This window comes from Myotis yumanensis, unplaced genomic scaffold (genome assembly GCF_028538775.1).
Source record: "Myotis yumanensis isolate MYYU_CA2020_CCGP unplaced genomic scaffold, mMyoYum1.0.hap1 SCAF_17, whole genome shotgun sequence".
Classification (NCBI taxonomy): domain Eukaryota; kingdom Metazoa; phylum Chordata; class Mammalia; order Chiroptera; family Vespertilionidae; genus Myotis; species Myotis yumanensis.
This window is the reverse complement of record NW_027223768.1, coordinates 34,567,775-34,586,695: the sequence shown is the minus strand read 5'-3', so window position 1 is coordinate 34,586,695 and position 18,921 is coordinate 34,567,775. Positions and strand designations below refer to the sequence as shown.

At 54.6% G+C, this 18,921-nt stretch overlaps 1 protein-coding gene across 1 annotated transcript; it reads right to left on the bottom strand.

Moving 5' to 3' along the window:
* Positions 1 to 216: 216 nt before the first annotated feature.
* Positions 217 to 17,724, bottom strand: NUAK2 (NUAK family kinase 2). The gene is made up of 7 exons (XM_070396627.1): positions 17,416 to 17,724; positions 8,592 to 8,712; positions 5,941 to 6,092; positions 5,510 to 5,575; positions 3,589 to 3,708; positions 2,999 to 3,131; positions 217 to 2,345 (listed from the first exon to the last, which is right to left on the bottom strand). The coding sequence occupies exons 1-7, from the start codon at positions 17,632 to 17,634 to the stop codon at positions 1,294 to 1,296; spliced, it is 1,863 nt and encodes a 620-aa protein (XP_070252728.1). The 5' UTR covers positions 17,635 to 17,724; the 3' UTR covers positions 217 to 1,293.
* Between the last annotated feature and the right edge of the window lie 1,197 nt (positions 17,725 to 18,921).

The window sequence follows — 18,921 nt, the reverse complement described above, 5'->3', positions numbered from 1 at the left end:
GGAAGAGCAAATTGGGACCCTCAGCCCAGGGCTCCCCCACCTGCGTGTTGAACAGGGCAGAACACGAATGCAGGTGTATCAAGGAGCTTTTGGGAGCTACAGCTGGGTGTTTGTTGTTGGCTTGTTTTTATTAAGTAGCTTCTCTATTTCTCAGCAGGAGTGTGTTAAGGCTCAAAGATCTGTGCCCCACCTCCTCAAACAGAACAACAGAGGCTGTTTCCAGTCGCGTTCTGGTTTTTAATGGAGTGGTTCTTTTCCTGGCCACAGAGAAGGGAAGAGGGACCATCAGGTAGATGGAATCAGGGCGTGGATGAGGGAGCCAGAGACCTCCTCTGGACAGTGCAACGGAACACGCGGTTTTATAAAAGGGCCCCCTTCCCCGTGATCAGTAGGGAATCACTGCAAAAACACTTCTCTGTACACAAAAGTTACATGTATAGTGGACTTTCCAGAACACAGTATTCACAGTATAGAAAACAGCAAAATTCACTTTTTTAAAGAACACAGAGCTTGAAAACATAAATAGGACATTCTAGGGTCCGGAAAACCCAGAGACATAGGCACATCCATTCTCAGTAGCCGGAGCAGCATAGAGGCCGGAGAAGGTCACAGAGCCTTTGAGGTTCAAGGTGGGGTCCTGAGGCATCTGGGCCCCTTGAGATGAAGTCCAGTAGCAGCCTGAGCCTTTTCAAGTCTTTTAGATTCATAGCAGCGACTCCAGGAGGCCTGGGCCAGGCTTGGAGGACAGGAAAGGGGAGAGAGCCTTTGAGGAAACAGGTTGTGTGCTCTCTTACTGCTGGAGAAATAAGGACGGGCACTCTACAGGAGACTGTCGGAGGACGTCCCAGGCACATGAGCAGTTTCCATATTCCAGTTTCAGTGCCGGGTGGGGATGGAGGTGGCGACGGGGATGTGAAGAGTTTCCATCCCTACTGTGGCGAAGGCACCACGCACAGCAATTACGGACATGGGTACTGAAAAGAGTGCTCTTTCCATGGGGCTGCAGACACCGGACAGAGAACCTGGACTTGGCCACGGGCCTTCCCTCTACTTCTCTACCCGTTTCCCCTCCACTAGCTTCTTGGTTCCACAGGGCTGAGGACACTGAGCCCTCAATGTCGTTCATGTGCCCATTTTCCTCCTGTCCGGTCCTCCCCAGGACTAAACTGCCAACCATCTCAGCCTTCTGGGCTGGAATGCTGGGCCTAGAGGCCGGGGAGAAGGCGTCTCCCCTCAGGGTGTTGCCAGGTGCATCTTAGAGCCTGTCCACTGGGGCAATGCCCCACCACCGCCTCAGCTGAGCTTTGAGCAGATGCCCAGGGCCTGTCGGTAGGCCTCCGTCACCTCCTGGCAGTCCCTCAGGGAAAAGCAGCTTTCCCCCAGGGGGTCTTGCCTCCAGCGCCTCAGGCCCCTGCTTCCTGGGCCCTCGGAGGGGGGCTCCTCCAGCCCCGTGAGGTTGTCCACAGACACACAGCCCCGCAGCAGGGGCTCGGGGAGCCGCTCGGGCAGGTCCAGCTGGTCAAAGGACTCGGAGGACAGGATGCTGTCCTCACTCACAGCTCCCGAGGGGCGGCTGGCCCTGGACGGCGGGCGAGGTGAGGCCAGTTCATTCAGGGAGCCGAAGGTGGCGGGGGTGGTGGTGCGGGAGAACTTGCCGTTGTGTTTGAGGATGCCCTTGCGATGGTGGAGCATCCCCGGGGCCTGGGGTGGCTTCTGCTCCACGGAGTCCCTGCTCGTGAACACGTCCCCCGCCTCCAAGAGCTCCCCGGAATCGCTGGGTTCAGGAGAGGAGTAGTACCCGGATTCCCGCTGCCGGGACTTCTTGAGGATGCCCTTCTTGGGGAGCGGGGGGGCAGCCTGCTCTGGGCCCGTGGGGGACGGGCTGAGCTCAGAGTCCTCCCCCCGACACTCCGAGGAGGCAGCGACCTCCTTCTTGAGAATGCCCTTCGGGAGTTTGAGGTTGCCCTTGCTGGGGCGAGGGGCGGTGTCATCAGCCGGGTCCCCCTGGAGAGACTGGGCCATGTCGTTCTCTTTGCGGGACTTCTTGAGCGAATGCTGGCGCTCCAGGCTGGGGGCCACGCTGCCCCCTCCAGGCGCGTGCTGCTTGAAGAAGCTGCACACCTTGGCCCTGTTCTCCAGGAGGGGGCGGGAGGACCGCCGGAGCCAGTCGGCCACGGACGCCCGGCCAGAGTCACCGCCTGGGTACCCTCTCTCGTGCAGAGCCTCCTGCTGCCCCACACGGGTGGCATAGCCCCAGTTGACCCACCAGTGATTGGTTACATCCTCCAGGGTGGCCCGGAGGGCGGGGTTCACCATTAACAGCCACCGGATCAGGCCACAGGCGTCTGGAAGACAAAGACAAGGGGCTTCAGATTGGCAGCCAGGAGAATGGGCACCCACCGTCCCCTCTCACTGGCTTACCCCCATCTGTGCTAAGACACCACTCACTCCTCGGCAAGTTACGTTTACTCCCACCGAGGGCTCCACACACACACACTCGCCCCAGCCCGGCCACCTCCCGGCCTCTGGCTCTCCTGGATGGACTCTGCCAATTTCCTCTCTCATGCCACGCCCCTCAGGGCTCGGGCCCCTTCAGTAGCCTTGTTGTATGTGAGTGTGCATCCTCGTTCTCCCCAGAGACGCTACCCTCTGAGGAGGCGGACTGTGCTGAAGGGTAAACCAAGGTTCTTACAATGTAGGTAGAAAGGACAAAAGGATTGCAAAGGATGAGGGCAAAAGCAGTGGAAAGCTAGACAACTATAGCAAAAGGGATCTAGGTTAGACCTTAGGAAGCATTCCCCAAATACAACAAAGCATGTCCATAAGGGCAGGAAGGTCACAGACACTGGAGGCAGAGAGGTAACAGCAGGAGGTGATAGAGGATCCTCTCATCTGTATGGGGTGTCCCCCTCACTCTGCTGCCACTGTTTAACTCCCGCCTCAGGAATTAGCTCAGGACACCAGGGCCTGGATGCGAACACCCGTACCTCCCACTCACCTGAGGGTTTAGGTGGCTCCCGGTAGGCCCCGTTGCTGATCTGTTTCACCAGTGTCTTATGGTCCTGCCCGTCAAAGGGCATGGTGCCATGCACCAGGATGTACAGGAGAACACCCAGGGACCAGCTGTCCACCTGAGAGAGGCGGGAGGGGGAGAGGTCAGCAAGGATGCTGGAGGGCCTCCAGCCCCCCCTGCACACCAGAGAGAGGCCAGTGCATCTGAGGGCCACCTCCCTCTAGTATCCGGGGGCAAAGGAGTGACGCTGCAGGAGGCACTGAGGCTCAGGGGAGAGGTGCTGTCAATCACCTCTCCTTGGCAGGGGCAGCCACAAACACGAGAGCAGTGGTGAGGCCATCCTTTGGGACAGGAAGGGGTGGCTGGCTGGGTGCTGGGAAAGGTGATGGAAACCAGGAAGGTGAGCAGCACAGAACTAGACTGAGGGTCAAGAGATTTAAGTTCTCGTTCCAGTTTGGCCACGGCTGGCTAGAGACCTGGCAAGTCACTACTTTGGGGGTTGGGGGACAGACAGTGTTGAATTTTATGCTCTGAGGAGCTAAAGTCACGGGAAATGGCGGAGGGCGGACACCCACCTCTGGGCCTGTGTAGGGCTTCCCGTTGACGATCTCGGGCGAGGCGTAAAGGGGGCTCCCGCAGAACGTCTGCAGGAACTTGCCTTGGTGGTAGAGGTTGGAGAGGCCAAAGTCAGCAATCTGCAGGGCAGGACAAACATGCAGGGTCACGCCAAGGCCGGGGCTGGTCTGCCGCTTTCATGCCCCTCCCAGACCCTGGGGAAACCTAGGCCCCAGCAGGAGGAAAGGCTGCCCATGACCCCCACCCCACACTGGGCACTGTCAACCCAGCTCAGCCCTGGAAGAAAGAGCCCGCGGAAGCTGTGTCAATGAGCACTTCGGTAGAGGTGTGGGAGGGTTCCAGGGTCTGCCCTGTTCCCAGGCTCCTCTGCTCATGCTGTACTCCACCCCAGGCATATGCATCCTCCGGATCCAGCAAGCCCACCTCCCCTGGGAAGCCCTCCATTGCCCTGAGATCTTCTCCCACGAAGCCCTACAGTTTCCAATGGCCTGCTGTAGCCACTGCCTAGCAGCTCTGTCTCCTCATGTTGCCACATCAATGCTCCCCGTGCTGACCTCCTCTGCCTCCATCCCTCCTGCAGCTCCTAGCACAGGTGTGACCCATGAATGGGTCTCAGTGGGAAGGTTGACCAGATGGAGGGGAAGACTCAACAGCTCATGCCAGTGTCCAGCCCTCAGCAGCATGACACCCCAGCTCTGAGTAAGCACACAAGGCTGGGCGGCCCTTCCTAGCAAAGGGCTTGTATATGTCCACACCTGGGCAGGATCATGGGGTCAGCCCGGTAAGGCTGAGAAGCAACAGTGAGGGCAGAACAAAGATCACAGTCGGAGTGATAGCCCAGGAGAGGGAACCTTCTCACAGGACTCCCTGAGCCATCGAATACCGAGGCTTTGAGAGGCCCCAAGTCCACCTCTCGTTTCCCAGAAGACCTTTCCCCACCTATCCTCTCAGACAGAGGCTGAGGTCAGTGCCCTTCTACTCCTGACCTCTTCACCCCCAGCAGAGGGCCATGTGTGTCTAGGGTGGAGAGGGCCTGTTTATGAAACTCTGGCTCCTTCATTTATGGTTTTATTGGCCTCTTATCGAGCAGTTTCCAGTGAAGCCCATATGAGGCAGGTGATTGGTGCAGATGGAGAGTTCGTGCCAGTCCAGGTTTATTGGCTCTGCTCCCCTCCCCCATCCCACACATCAAAGCAAGCTCCACCTGCTCCGGGAATTGGCTGGGAAGGGGGAATGAAGTCAGCGCCAGGGCACCTCAAAGCACAGGTCATGAGCTACTGGAGAAGGGACTATGTCCTGAGTTCTAGAAGATTCTGAGGAAGTCTGAGTGCAGAGTCAGTGCCCTCCCAGGTACATGCAGGGGCCGGCCTGACATCTGCCCCTTCCAGCACTGTGATCTGAGTTTATCTCATCAGTGTGCCCTTCTCATTCCTAAAGTAAACTGCTTAGGCTCAGGGAACCAGACGCTGCAGGAAGCTGGCGCCGGAAGGCCTGGCCTTTGGGGAAAAGTGCCATAGGGCTACCTAACTGCAGCAGATTAAAGTGGGCATGTGTGTGCGCATGTGCGCGCATGCATGACAGCAGGGAGAACTAAGGCCGGGGTCTGCTCCCTGCCCGTCCCAAGTGACCAAAAACTGCCCCTAGACCTAGACTCCTGTCAGTCTTGTGATGTCGAGAGCACTGGTTGGGGAGTCAGAAGGCCTTGGGTCTAGCCCAGGCTCAGCCTCTCGTTAGCCATAGAACCTTGTGCAAGTCACCCCTTATTTTGAGGCCTCGGTTTTCCATCCATAAAACGAACATGTAAGTCGGAGCTTGTTCTACTCCTCCTGGAACCCCCTAAGAGCATAGGGATACTTGGCGAGGGACAGTGCAGAAAGGCTGGGAGGAGTGGGAGCTGCCAGAAACAAGAAGTGGGCTCACCTTGATGTTGCCATTGGCATCGAGGAGGATGTTCTCCAGCTTGAGATCCCGGTGGACAACCCCATTCTGAAAGAGGGAGGAGGAGGTTCAGGGGGAGGTCAGCAGGGAGGGCAGTGCCTGAGGGCCTGGTCTGGAAAGTGAGGCAAACACAAGGCAGTGTGTGTGTGTGTGTGTGTGTGTGTGTGTGTGTGTGTGAGGGGGGGGGGGGGGCACAAGTAGGCTGGGAATACCCATGGTCATCACAGGCCCTTCCACCTCTGGCCAAGGGACTCAAAGCCTCGCATCCCTTAGGCCGAGAGCCCAGAATCGAGTCTTGCCTCTGCTTGGTCTCCCTGTGTGATCCTGGATCAATCTGGAATCTCTCTGGCCCAAACCAGCCCCGGAGCCCAGGGACCACCCCTCGGAGCAGGGCTGGGCGGGTAGGGGCCCACCTGGTGGCAATAGTGCACAGCGGAGACGATCTGCCGGAAGAAGTGACGGGCCTCGCGCTCGCTGAGCCGCTGCCGCTCGCTGATGTAGTCATACAGGTCGCCCCGGCTGGCGTACTCCATGACGATCACCATCTTGCTGCTGTTCTCAAACACTGGGCAGAACAAGATGAGACATCAGGACCCGCCCGAGCACACTGCTCCCCCTGGGGGCCACCGGCCTCGCCCTGGCCCTGGACCAGACACCTCCCTCCAGGACCTTCCTCCAGGGATGTCTGATGGGGCAGAAGGGTGGCAAGGAAGGGCAGGAGAAGGGCCTCTGAAGCTCTCCACATCTTCCAGCAGCAGCTCGTTAAGGCCAAGGAAACTGGCTCACCCGCCCTCTCCTTGGAAGTTCTGGCTTTTGTGGGTTCTTGAAACCACCTTGCAAGTTCCCAAAGGGCAGAGCCATCACTGGATGAGAATGGATTCAGAATTCGGTGCTTTTTGCTTTGAGACGTGGGCAAATCTCTTCTAGACCCATCAGTAAGAATGTCGGTTTGGGGTCTGAATCCTGGCCCCATCACTTACTAGCTGGGTAACCTTGGCAAGCTATTCAACCAGTGTGCCTCAGTTTCCTCATTTGAAGAGGGGGATGATAATGGCAACCTCTGAGGGCTTCGGTGAGAGCTGGATAAAAGCCGGTGACGGCCGGGGGCTGGCTGAGCAAGCTGGCGGAGGGGCTGACATAAACAAGCCCTCAATACATGCCACCTACTGTTAGATGTATTAGCAGTGTCCTCCTAGATGTAATATATATAATAATACCCACACAATGCCTGCCTTGAGGATCAGAAAAGGGACAGAAGTATATGTAAGTGCTTTGTACACAATAAAGTACAATGGAGAGCTGAGTATTCATCTCCCCCAACACCTTTGACTTCCCACCCAGAGTACTTCCAGGGCCTTAATTGACTGGCTGGGCTCCTGGCAGTCAGCCTGCCCCATCTGGCTCATCAACACGTGTAGGAGTGGCCCTCTTGCCCCCTGAGGACTTGTCCTGGCTAGAGCCCCCTGGAAAGGTAGGGAACGAGTAGGTCGCCAAACTGGCCCTTCAGCTGGATTATGTCAGAACACGCATGGCCCTGACATTGCATCTTTGTGTCAAACAGGTCCTAGGAGTTGGGCTTGCTGGGCCAGCCCCGGGCTGCTGCTGTCTAGCAGGTGAGAAGGAGCTGAGGGAGGTGGCTTCTCCCAGGAGGAGTCCCAGCTCCCAGGCACTTGGATACATGGCTGGGAGGACTGAGCTTTTTCCCAGGGGAACATGAGTGAGTGGCCCTAATGGGTGGTGGCCCAGCCTCCCCAGGGTGTGTCTAGCTGAGCCTCTCCCCCTGTGGTTCTCCATATCTCTGCAGCCTTTGTGCCATGAAATTGGGGGTCAAGAGCCATCACATTCTGGACAGCAGTTAGGTCAGTCCCCCACCACCCAGTTCATACCTCCTGAAGGCTGTGGCAGGATGGGGATGGATTGGGAGAGCCCTGCCACACACACAGTAACTATGATGGCCCTACATTTGCAGAACTGGAAGGTGAAGGGGAAGCCCCATCCTGAGCTTCAAAGCTCAGTGCCCAGACCTGGCTGGCGATATGGGTGTGGGACATGCACCCATATGTGTACACACACACACACACACATACACACACACACACAGTGATCACGAAGTTCAGCCGGGCTTAACCAATACTCCGCCATGCCCACTCTTCCCTGGAGGAATACACAGAGACACAATTGGCTTTCTCAGCTACTTGCCTGGGCTCCTGTGGGACAGGCTCAGGCCACAGGGCCATGTGAGTGGCTCTACCCTTAGCCTTCCTATGATACAACTCAAGAGAGAAGACTTCTCTCCTATTTCCCACCAGGAATATTCAGATAGAGGGCAAAGCCATCGTCTCCCTCTCTCTGCTGCTATCCCTTGGTCCCATCGAAGTGATATTCTGTAAAGGCTGGAAGCAGACAGATGTGTGTGGGAAGGTGTTCCCCCTCTTTCCCTCGTCCCCCCCCTCTTGCTTACTTTGTTGTCTGGGTCACAGGGAACAGGGCAGCTGGAGTGGAAAGCCACCACTGTTGTCAGAGCGAGAGGAGGCTGGGAAAGATGATAAGGAGAGGTGGGAGCCAGCCCCATGGCGGGAATGACTCCGAGGACAGGGCAGGCCTGAGGAAGCTGGCTCTTAGCACCCATGCGCCCGGACAGATGCAGGCCTCTATCTTTCAGCCTCCCCCGTATCGCGGAGGCTCCTCATTGGGTTGGGGAGGTAGCATTCAAGTACAGAAACCCTAACAATAACCACAAAAAGCCTACAGTACACAGAGTTCCTCCCATGAGCTGAGCACACGGTGACATTTTATTTGGCCTTTGCAACTACCCCGTGACGTAGGTGGGATTATCCCGTTTTACAAATGAGGAACTGAGGCCCACCCAGAAACTAAATTGAATAGTTGCCCAAGCCACACCACTTCATTTCAAATTCAGCTTTTGCCCAACTCCAAAGCCTGCGTCTCTTTTCTTTCTTTGTATCTTCTGTTCTGACTGCTCCTACACACACACACACACACACACACACACACACACACACACACACACACACTCCCAGGTTCAAACGCCCTGCCTCTGTACCTTCGTGGATGGCAATGATGTGGGGGTGGTTGAGTGACGACATGATCTCAATCTCTCGCCGAATGTGCATCAGATCTTGCTCATCTTTGATTTTTTCTTTCCGGATCAACTTGATGGCCACCTGGGAACAGAGAATGTTGGAGAATGAAGAGAAAGGTCTGGCAGCTAACAGTGTCCCGGAGGACACTCTCCAAGTCCTGACTGTGGTCTGCCTGCTGCTGCTGCTGCTGTTGCCAAGGCCACAGGATGCACCCAGGGATGCCACTCCGACCTCCACCGGGGAAGGTGGCGGAGAGGCTGAAGAGCACCTTCTCTAGGTGTGGTCCAGCAGCAGGAAGGAGTAAAGACCAGTGATGAACAAGGACGGTAACAACCATTCAGGAGGCTGATGCTTTGTGACTTACACAAATTTACCCTACTACACCATGAGGACAAGGATTTGCCCACCACTGGATCCCTGATGCCAAGTACAGTGCCGGGCACACGGCAGGCACTGCGCAACCATTTGTTGTGCTAGTAAATTAACCGGTCCTCCCCACAGCCCTGGGAGGTAGGCACAGGAAGTATCTTCATCCCCATTTACAGGGAAGGAGACTGGTACCCAGAGGGGTCAAGTGACCTGCTCCAAGTCATACTGTCACTAACTGGCACCGACTGGGGTGAACCTGGACAGCATTACATTAAGTGAAGTGAGCCAGACGCACAAGGCCAAATGCTGTACGAGCCTATCTGTATGAGGCGGCCAGAATCGGAAAATGCATAGGCCAGGAAGTAGAACAGAGGTGACCAGGGGGAGGGACGGGTGGTGGGATGAGCAGTGACTGTTTAGTGGGTACAGAGGGTTTCTGTCCAGAGTGATGAAACGAGGTGAGGAATGCATGGTGGTGATGGTTGCACAACATTGTAACTGTACTGCATGCCACTGAATTGGACACTGAAATGCTTAAAATGGTAAATTTTATGTTATCTATATTTTACCACAAAAAAATTTATGAAAACAAAAAACCCCACACAGGTCTCTTCGGTCCAGGGAAGGAATGTCCCTCTCCCAGCAACCGTGTCCTCCGGGCTTTGCTATCTTGTCTGTAAAGGTGAACATACCATAAAAGGACGAATGTTCCAGATGGTTTTCGTGGCAGGTCAGCAAGGGTGGAGGGAGAATGAAGAAAGAGCTGCCAGATGCCCTTTCGGCAGAGCTCTGGAGACGGAGGGGTCTCTGTCCCCCTCCCTCTCCATCCCACGCAGGGCCAAGGTGACAGAAAGGGGAGAAACACAGCTGTGCAGTGTGTGTGTGTGTGTGTGTGTGTGTGCGCGCGCAGAAGACACAGCCTGAGGAGCCAGGAGACCGGGGTCCTCCTCCAGGCTCTGTCCCTGTCCTCATGGGCAGTCCCACCCCTTCTCCGAGCCTCAGTTTTCTTTTCAGTGAAACAAACAGGCTGAACGGACCTGTGCAGTGCTTTCCCGCTTTGACTATGAGATGAGCCATGCAAATGCCACCAAATGCCACGGCCTGAGAGGCTTTCCTGGCTGGCATCGGGTGCTGGGCAGGGCGGGGTGTCACAGGGCTGGTCACTTCCTGTCAAGGCTGGTGCAGGGACATACAGATGGTAAACACAAGACTTCCCCTTCATGGGACACAGCAAGTTATGAGAAACCCGAAGGCACAGACTGAGGTAAACAGCTCCTCATTCATTTTCCCAGGAGTGTTGGCCTCCCCTCGAGGTTCAAAAGGAGACAGAAAAGGAAACCACTTCTGGAAGGGAGGGGCCTCTAATCCCCCCTTTCACAGGCTCCGGGGGTGGACAATGGCTTCCTGCTCACAGGGACAGCGACAAGAATGCGGAACAGCCCAGCGTAATCCCGTAAGAGGAGCTGCGGACAGTGCCCAGGGCCGTCACCCCGGCAACGGGCCATCGGCGCGCCCTCCTCCCCGGGAGCTGCCTCCGTGAAAGAGCAAGGCCCAGCTCTCTGCGTCCCTGAGCAGGACAGGGAGGACAATGGCAGCGGGAGGGGCTGTCACCATGGAGCCTCCCGCCAAGATGCTGTGGAGGCCCACGCTGCAGCTGCAGGTGCTCGCTGCACGCCCCCACCCCTTCTGCTCCAAACCACCCCCGCGAGCTGTGCTGCAAAATCCCTGGTTTAGAATTGGACAGGGGGTGGGGATGGGGACAAAGGGGCTGGAATCCTCCATCAGCTCTGAGGTTTCAGCCTGGAGCGCAGCTCCTGCACACCTCTCTACCCAGACCCCTCTCTGCTCCCGGGAGACACGATTTTATGGACTAATTCTTTTCTCTCTAAATGTCTGCATTTTAATAATCAGACAATGGATAAAGTACTATGTACTCTTCAGATAAAGGGCTATAAAAACCTATTAACAGATAGTAAAAAGTCATACATGAATCACTTAACTTGATAATGAGACAGAACTATTTGAAAGCTTAAGATGCACACATATGAAAAGGCTAAGCACATCTTGGATGTATAGTTGTGTACACACAAACAAATACAACGAGAGAAACGATCCTAGGCTTAGGAGGCAGAGCTCTCAAAAAGACAAGACCTAAAAGAAAGGAGGTGCCCCGCCCCCCACTTGAATAAAGGGGTCTGAGCCTAGCTAGAAACAGCGCTCTGGTAGATAGATAGAGGGTACAAGTCAAATCTTGAGATCCATTTCTCTCAAATTTGGAAGCCTATGACTCTACATCAGAATTGTTAACCTCCATGGACAGTCCCATCCTCCTGTAAGCTTATGCTCTGGCCTCAGGGGGGAGGCCAAGGACCCCAATCATCTACATTAGGTCCTAGGAGAGCACAATGTGGCTGGCACTTCCCAGGAAAGAAACAAGTAATGTCAGCAGGCCTCCACCAGTCCCTAAGCAGGTGACAGGCCAGAAGAGCAAGGTGTCAGTGCCCTGGTGGGGCTGGGCTGCTGTTCCTCAACCTATCCCATGAGAAGGGCCCTTAGCTACCTGCTGGCTAGCCTAGCAAAGTAAATTAGATGTAGCCAAAGCTCAGGCCTAGACACAGCTCCGCAATCGAAAGTACTCAACAATTGTTTACTGGTGAACATGAATTGCAACCTAGATATATTGGTGACGTCATCAGGCTGATCCCTGACTGATGGGGCCAGTGCCAGATAAGATTTTCTGCCTTTCTTCCTGGGCATGGGTGGAGAGGCAACCTCTGATACAGGCACTAATTCGGAGGGACCTTTGTTCTCCATCTGCAAGGTAGTTGAACAACCATTCTCTAGAACAGTGGTTCTCAACCTTCCTAATGCCGAGACCCTTTAATACAGTTCCTCATGTTGTGGTGACCCCCAATTTCATTGTTACAAATTGAACATAATTAAAGCATAGTGATTAATCACCAAAACAACATGTAATTATATGTGTTTTCCGATGGTCTTAGGCGACCCCTGTGAAAGGGTCATTTGACCCCCAAAGGGGTTGCGACCCACAGGTTGAGAACCGCTGACTAGAATAAAAACATACTGACCGGAGCTGAATGGATCACCCAGAGGTAGAGAGATCACATGCCTGGAGACAATCCTGGTTCATCCCAGTAATATTACTAATAGGGACCCCTTCTTCTCCAAAGTATCCAGGTTTAGATAATACAGTATGCGGCCACTGTACTCAGAGGGAACAGGGAACCCAGACACAACAATTATATTAATGGACATGAGAACACTAGGTCTGTGGAGTGAGTGTCAAGAGTGGCAATCTTTCGTTGCCACTGCTGAACTCTGCAACTCAAGACGAGTCACTTAAATAATCTGGTCAACTGGTCTGGCTGGTTTGATTGTCCTCATCTGGAAAATGAAAGGTAATTTATTCTCCAAACACTTGCTGAACACCTACTATGTGCCTGGTGCTATGTTAGGAGTTGGGGATTTAGACAAAAACTGGACAGTCCCTCTACCAAGATCTTCAGTCCAGTGGTAGGACTGGCAATGCAAATCAACTCCCAGTCGAGTGTGATGGGTGTGAAAACGGAGGCCCCTGCCTGCCAGGGGCTCCAGGAGCGCTGGAGAGCAGGGAGGAGCAGGGAGAAAAGGGTTTCAGATCTTGATAGATGAGTGGGGTTTGCCCAGCCAAGGAGGGTAGGCTGGGGAGGGGCAACAGGGGCATCCCAGGCAGAGAGAAATGTTTGAGCAAAGGCCAGAAAGAAAGGGACCATTCACAAATTTGCACACCAGGATCTCTAAGCTCCCCTCCAAACGCCAGCATTGTCTGCTGAGTGTCTTCAGAAATGGGTCAGCCGCTACTATGCCAGGAAGGTGCTGGCCCAGGATTGTTATAAAGAGCTTGTTCCGAGGCCCTATGCTATGTCTCTGTTAACCTGCCAGAGCCCAGCTCCTACTGATATCAGCCCAGGGATTTTCTTGCTCCGGTGGCCCTGCAGGGTGAATTCCCTACCCCAGGTCGCAAATGGCAAACACTGCAGAAGAGGTGCACTGACTCTTCGAAGGTTCCCTGATCTACATCAAGGCAGAGTCAGGATCCAAGAGGGAGAGGTGTTCCCTGGAGAAGCTGCCATCTCAAAAGACAAAAGATCCTTGCAGGTGCCCTGCCCTGCCTCCAGCTCCCTACCTCCCGCCCCTGGAGCAGGGAATGCCCCACACCCTGCCCTGGGCCAAGCTGTACACTACCACCAGCCACCCCCATCCCACTTATATAAACACTGGGGAGATGGGTGCTGGGGCTCAATTGGTTAAACACTGCCCCTACCCACCCCCCAACTCAGATCAGGAATGATCTGGACTCAGGAGAGGATGGCAGAAAGGTCTTAGAAAAACAAGACCTAAAGGTGCTGGTCCCAGGTCCCAGGAAAGAGGGTGCAAACTGGGCATCTCAAGGTCCTTGGCTCCTCTCTGACCTTTCATGAAGCAGCTGCCATCTGGGAGGTGGGGCAAGGAGATGGAGGATGACCCACTTAGATAATGGAGGAGAGGCTGAGCTGGGCTGGCCTGGGCCGGGCAGAGTGGGGATGAGCCTAGAGTGTGGGTGCTCACCACCCCACCAAGCCTGCCAGAGAACCAGCCAGGGAGAGGAATGGGCTCCAGGAATGAGGGGTGTCTGAGCTGCTTCCCCTAAACCACATGCTGTGCCCACCCCTCCTTGCCACCCTCCTGCCCACTCTGCCAGGTTGCTGGGCAAGGCACTTCCCTGCCCAGCTCTCTTGTGTGGTTTGGCCAGAGCCCAAGGACAAGAGTCGCCTGTAGCCGGAGCCTCCTCCCTGCTGCTGAGCAGGCAGGTGCAGGAGGCACTGGGAGGGCAGCTGGCCAGGTGGGAGCCCTTCTCTGGAGTAGGGGCTGAAGGAGAGGCTAGGACTTTGAACAAAGCAGAGAGCAAAGTGGTTAGGCTTAAAGAAGCTGAGCACAGCCCAGTCTCTTGCTCAGGGCAGACAGACCCAGGATGGATGCCTCCCGGAGAGGGGAGGGTCTAGTCAAAGCAGCCTCGCTGGGATGACATTGTATCAGCTACTGTGCTCAGCACTTGACAATATATTATCTTATCTAAGCCTGTGAGAAGACCATGCAGTAGGAGTTACTATAACCCCACTTTACAGATGAGGAAACTGAGGTACAGAGAGGTCACAGAGCTGGTGAGCACTAGAGGCAGGATTTTGAACCCTTGCAGTCTGACTCTGAGTTAAGCAGCCTTCCTGACAAGGTACAAACCAGGAATGTAGTGTAGTTCACCCACAACCAGGATCCTTTCTAGGCAGAGTGTGTGTGTGGGAGTCGGTTCTCAGTGATCCTCCAACTGCCTGAAGCTCTAAGAAGGTGACTGGAGACGACTGTTGGAATGACAAAACACACTGAGACAGGCCGGGCCCAACTGAAGGCCAACTCTCAGACCAAGACTCAGTAGTGGTGATCCAGGACTTGGGGTGGTCAGATCAGGGGCCTATGTTGTAGGCATGCCACTAACCAGCCTTAGAACAAGTCTCCTCTCCTCCCTGGGCCTCTGTTTCCCCATCTGTCAATGAAGGAATAGGACCATCTCAGTCATTTTCAAATCCCAACAAGCCATATAATATGTCAGACAGAAGCACCTCTGCCCCAGATCTTTAGCCCCTCATGTTCCTCATGGAAGCCCTTGGAGGTTAAGACTTCCGTGCAGATCATCCCAAAGTCTCTGGTCAACCCTACCAGCAGGTGTTTTTCTCTTTAGGGGGAGGGGGAGTGAGGGAGCTGGGAGGGTCACAGGAGGAAATGTCATCGGGACACCAGGAATGTACTTGGAGACTAGAAGATCCAGAGCAAATATTTGTTTTTCCTTTGATGCCCTCCTGGAGTAGCCATTAGTCCTGCCCACCTGCCCCTCCCTCCGGACAGTCCCATCCAGCCCCTGACAAGCTCATCTAGGCAGGCTGGGGATGGGAAAAGGTCTGTAAAAGTGGAGAGAAAAGTGGGATGCGAGTCACCCAGCAGGTCTTCCTCCGAATTTAGCCTCTACCAATACTCTCAGTTCATTTTGAGGGGCTATCTTGGGTGGCTCCCACGTCTCTCTCTCCCATTGAAGATCCTGAGGTTGGTCTCTCTTCAGGGGGGACAGGGAAGAGGCAGGAATGAGGAGCGGGGAGAGGACTCCTCTCCAGAACTGAGGAACCATTAGCGCAGCAGGCAGCTGCTCCACAAGGAGAAGAGACCCTGAGCAAGTGCCCAGCAGAAGCACAGGATGGTCTATGGACCCGGGAGGTTCAGAACAGGTCCCATTCCTACAGATCTCAGTTCCCTGCATGGGGCGGGGAGTGCCTTCTGGAGTCAGTGCTCTGATATAACAAGAGCTGGACTCCCTGCCTACAGACACTGCGATTTGAAAACTGAAAGCGGGTTTATCTCATTCCAGAATCAATAAGATCTCTCTATTGCTCCACACCCCACCTCCTTCCTGCCTTCCTCCCTCTCTCTCCTACTAGTATATGCGGTGACCTAGGTCAAAAACCTGATGGGATCTATAAACATAAATTTCAGTTTCCCAGTTTTGGGGCCCTCCAGACCTCCCAACCCAACCTGCCCCCCACAATCAGATATTTCCTAGCTAAGCCCCTGACAAAGCCTGGGCCCAGGAGCCTGAAGCCTGGAGCCTCACCAGGCCCTCACACTTTATAGAAAGAGAAAGAAAAGGAAAGTCAGGAAGTACATGATTGCCCAATAGCTGTAACCTGGCAGCAGGCAACAGGGGACCATGCCAGGCATTAGCAGAAAAAACATACCCAGTCCTATTGATGGGCCACAAATCCATCCCCTTTTGCCAGCATCCACTCTCCTTCACCAATGAAACGACTTCTTGAATTTCAAACCAGCTACTGGCTGCTAAAGCAAACAATCTGGGGAGGCGACTGCAGCCATAGCCAATAGGGCAAACCATGGCTACACACACACACACACACACACACACACACACACCCCTGTGCTTCCACGCATCTCATAACCAGCACCCACCTGGATTTGGCAAAACAATCCCTAGAGCACCTGCCCTAAAAGGCTTGCTAAAATACAGATTATTTGGTCCCATCCAAGACCTTCATGAAAAAACCCTGTGGGTATGGAACCAGAGAATAAGGATTTCAAACAAGCATCCCCGTCGACTCCTAAGCATATTTTTTTTTCTTATGACTCCTAAGCATATTAAACTCCAGTTTGAAAACCACTATTAACTAACATTCGGCAAACCTGCCACTCTTTCAGATATAAGCATCAGTTCTCACTGTGGTTTCTTTATGTCAGAACCATTTACACTTGCACTTGCTTCTCATTTAATCCTCAAAGCAGCTTGTGAGGGAGGCTGAGGTTTCTCCGTATTTGCAGAAGGGAAAACTGAGAGTACAGAGATAAATTAATTGCTCAAGGTCCCACAGATTACTACTATTACTACAACATGTACACACACATACACACACACACACCAAATTAACAGGACACCTTCCTGAAAAGGCCTTGGACCCAAAGGTATCTTGGGGCACCCTGGACCTTGCACCAGAGCCTGGTTTCACATTTCTCAGAATAAAAAACTCATCATATTGCTGGTGTTGGTTAGTGGTTGAGTGATGACCTATGAACCAGGAGGTCAGAGTTGGATCCCAGTCAGGGCACATGCCCGGGTTTGGTTTCAATCCCTAGCAGGGGGTGTACAGGAGGTAGCCTATCAGTGATTCTCTTTCATCCTTGATGTTTCTATCTCTCTCTCCCTCTCATTCTCTAACATCAATAAAAATATATTTTAAAAAACTCATCATACGGAAACTTCGGCCCACTCTTAGATTTAGAAAGGACTTCGGTGTCCAACCTACCCCCACCCCATCCCTGTGCAGACCTTCGTAGTGTGCTGGGCTGCCAGACTCACAGAACTGAGTTGAGAACTGGAGGCCTCACTCATTCATTTAAACACACACATTTACTGGTACTAACCCCCTGCTAGGATCAGGTGCCTTCTACTTCCTCTTCCCATTCCACTCTATTGGGAGTCTGTGCCAAGCAAAATCCAACTCAAGTTCCATCTTCTATAGGGAGAACTCTCATCTCTAAGGACGCTATTAGACTTCTAGGCACCCTGAACCAACTGTCCGCCTCCTCACTGGCCATCATCACACGCTGCCCGGTGTTGTTGGGGTTCTCAGGTCCACGACCATTGTCCGTGCAGCCATGGACAGACACATCTGCAATAAACACCACCACCGCCCCCAGCCCCACGATCTCAGCTGGTGAGGACGGCGTGGAGGGGGCCACTCCCCGGAGCACGGCGCGAGCCCCCGGCCCAGCCCGAGCCGCCCGCCGGCCGGCGCCGGCGCCGCGAGAGGGAGCCGCACTCACCAGGCGCCCGGACCCCTCCCGCGCCTTCTTCACTTTGCCGTAGGTGCCCTTGCCCAGGGTCTCCAGGAACTCGTAGCGGTGCCGCAGGTTGTGCTTGTGGTGGTGCCGCTTCACCGCCTGCTTCTTCATCACCGGCTTGGGCGACTGGAGCCCGTCGGCCAGGGCGGCGGCCGCCGGAGGAGCCGGGCCGGGCCGCCGAGGGAGAGCCAGCGACTCCATGACGAGCAGGAGCTGGGAGAGGGCGGAGTGGGGGCCGGCTGCGGGGGTAGATCTCGGGCACACGTCCCGCACCCCTCACGGGAGCCCACAGCCGCCTCGGAGCGCGCGTCCAGGCACCGCATTCCAAGTTGTTATAAATGCCCGGAGCCCGACGCCCTGGCCACACCCCCCGCGCCCATTGGCTCGCTCGCCGGCTTTGTGTGACCGGGGCCGCCCTCATTGGTCGCCCAGGCCTCCGGCCCCGCCTCCTCTCCGCCGCGCTGCTTGGAAAGGTGTCAATGGGGCCTCGCCCACCTGCACAACCCTCGCAGGGACAGGCCCGGCCTTAAACCAGCGGTCGCCAACCTTTCAGACCTCAAGGACCACCAGTGGCCGCGGACCACCGGCTGGCGACCTCTGGACTAGAGGACACCGGTGGAGGCTGCTGGGTGGGTTGTCTGGAAACTTTGAGGGGCCCTGGAACTGCTCTTGCCTCTGAGTGGCCCTTGGTTCTAATTAGGGTCACCTGTTGTGTATATATATATATTCGGAGAGGAAGGGAGTGGGAGAGAGAGATAGACACATCAATGATGAGAGCGAATCATTGATCGGCTGCCTCCTGCACGCTCCTCACTGGGGATCGAGCCCGCAACCAGGTATATGCCCTTGACCTGGAACCTGGGACCCTTCAGTCCGCAGGCCACCGCTTTATCCACGGAGCCAAACCAGCTAGGGCTGTTGTCCTTCTATTGTGCTGTGTTCTCAGTGAGCAAGGGGCAATCTGACAGGACTAGAAGTCACCCAAGTATTTCTCTATCCTGGTAATTTGCGTCTCTCAAGCCAAAATCTATAAAGTCACTTACCACTTCTTTAAGACTATAGGGAAAAGGGGGTGGGATGGGATAGAGGTAGGCTCCAGCTACGTGGGAGGGCTAGCTGTTCCAGGCTTCTGAGTTCATCTGTCTTCAGTTAGATCAACCTTGATTGGATCTCAGACATGCGGTTCTAGCAAGTTCTTACCTCTCCATCAAAGAAGGCTTCTAGCGTTGAATGGGCCTTCAAGATGTGGTGGGATTTATAAAGTGTTGGAAGGAAGGTGGAAAGAACCAAAAGGAAACATTCATTTATTAAAAAATTAAAATTACAGCCCTAACCGGTTTGGCTCAGTGGATTGAGCGTCAGCCTTCGGACTGAAGGGTCCCAGGTTCGATTCTGATCAAGGGCATCTACCTTGGTTGCGGGGCACATCCCCAGTAGGAGATGTGCAGGAGGCAGCTGATTGATGTTTGTCTCTCATCGATGCTTCTA

Excerpts from the sequence above, each read along its gene's own strand:
- NUAK2 (XM_070396627.1), bottom strand. The coding sequence starts at position 17,634 with ATGGAGTCGCTGGCTCTCCCTCGGCGGCCCGGCCCGGCTCCTCCGGCG. Across the intron at positions 6,093-8,591 it reads CATCATTGCCATCCACGAAG|TGTTTGAGAACAGCAGCAAG; the intron begins GTACAGAGGCAG and ends TGTTCTGCCCAG. Across the intron at positions 2,346-2,998 it reads GGAGCCACCTAAACCCTCAG|ACGCCTGTGGCCTGATCCGG; the intron begins GTGAGTGGGAGG and ends TTTGTCTTCCAG.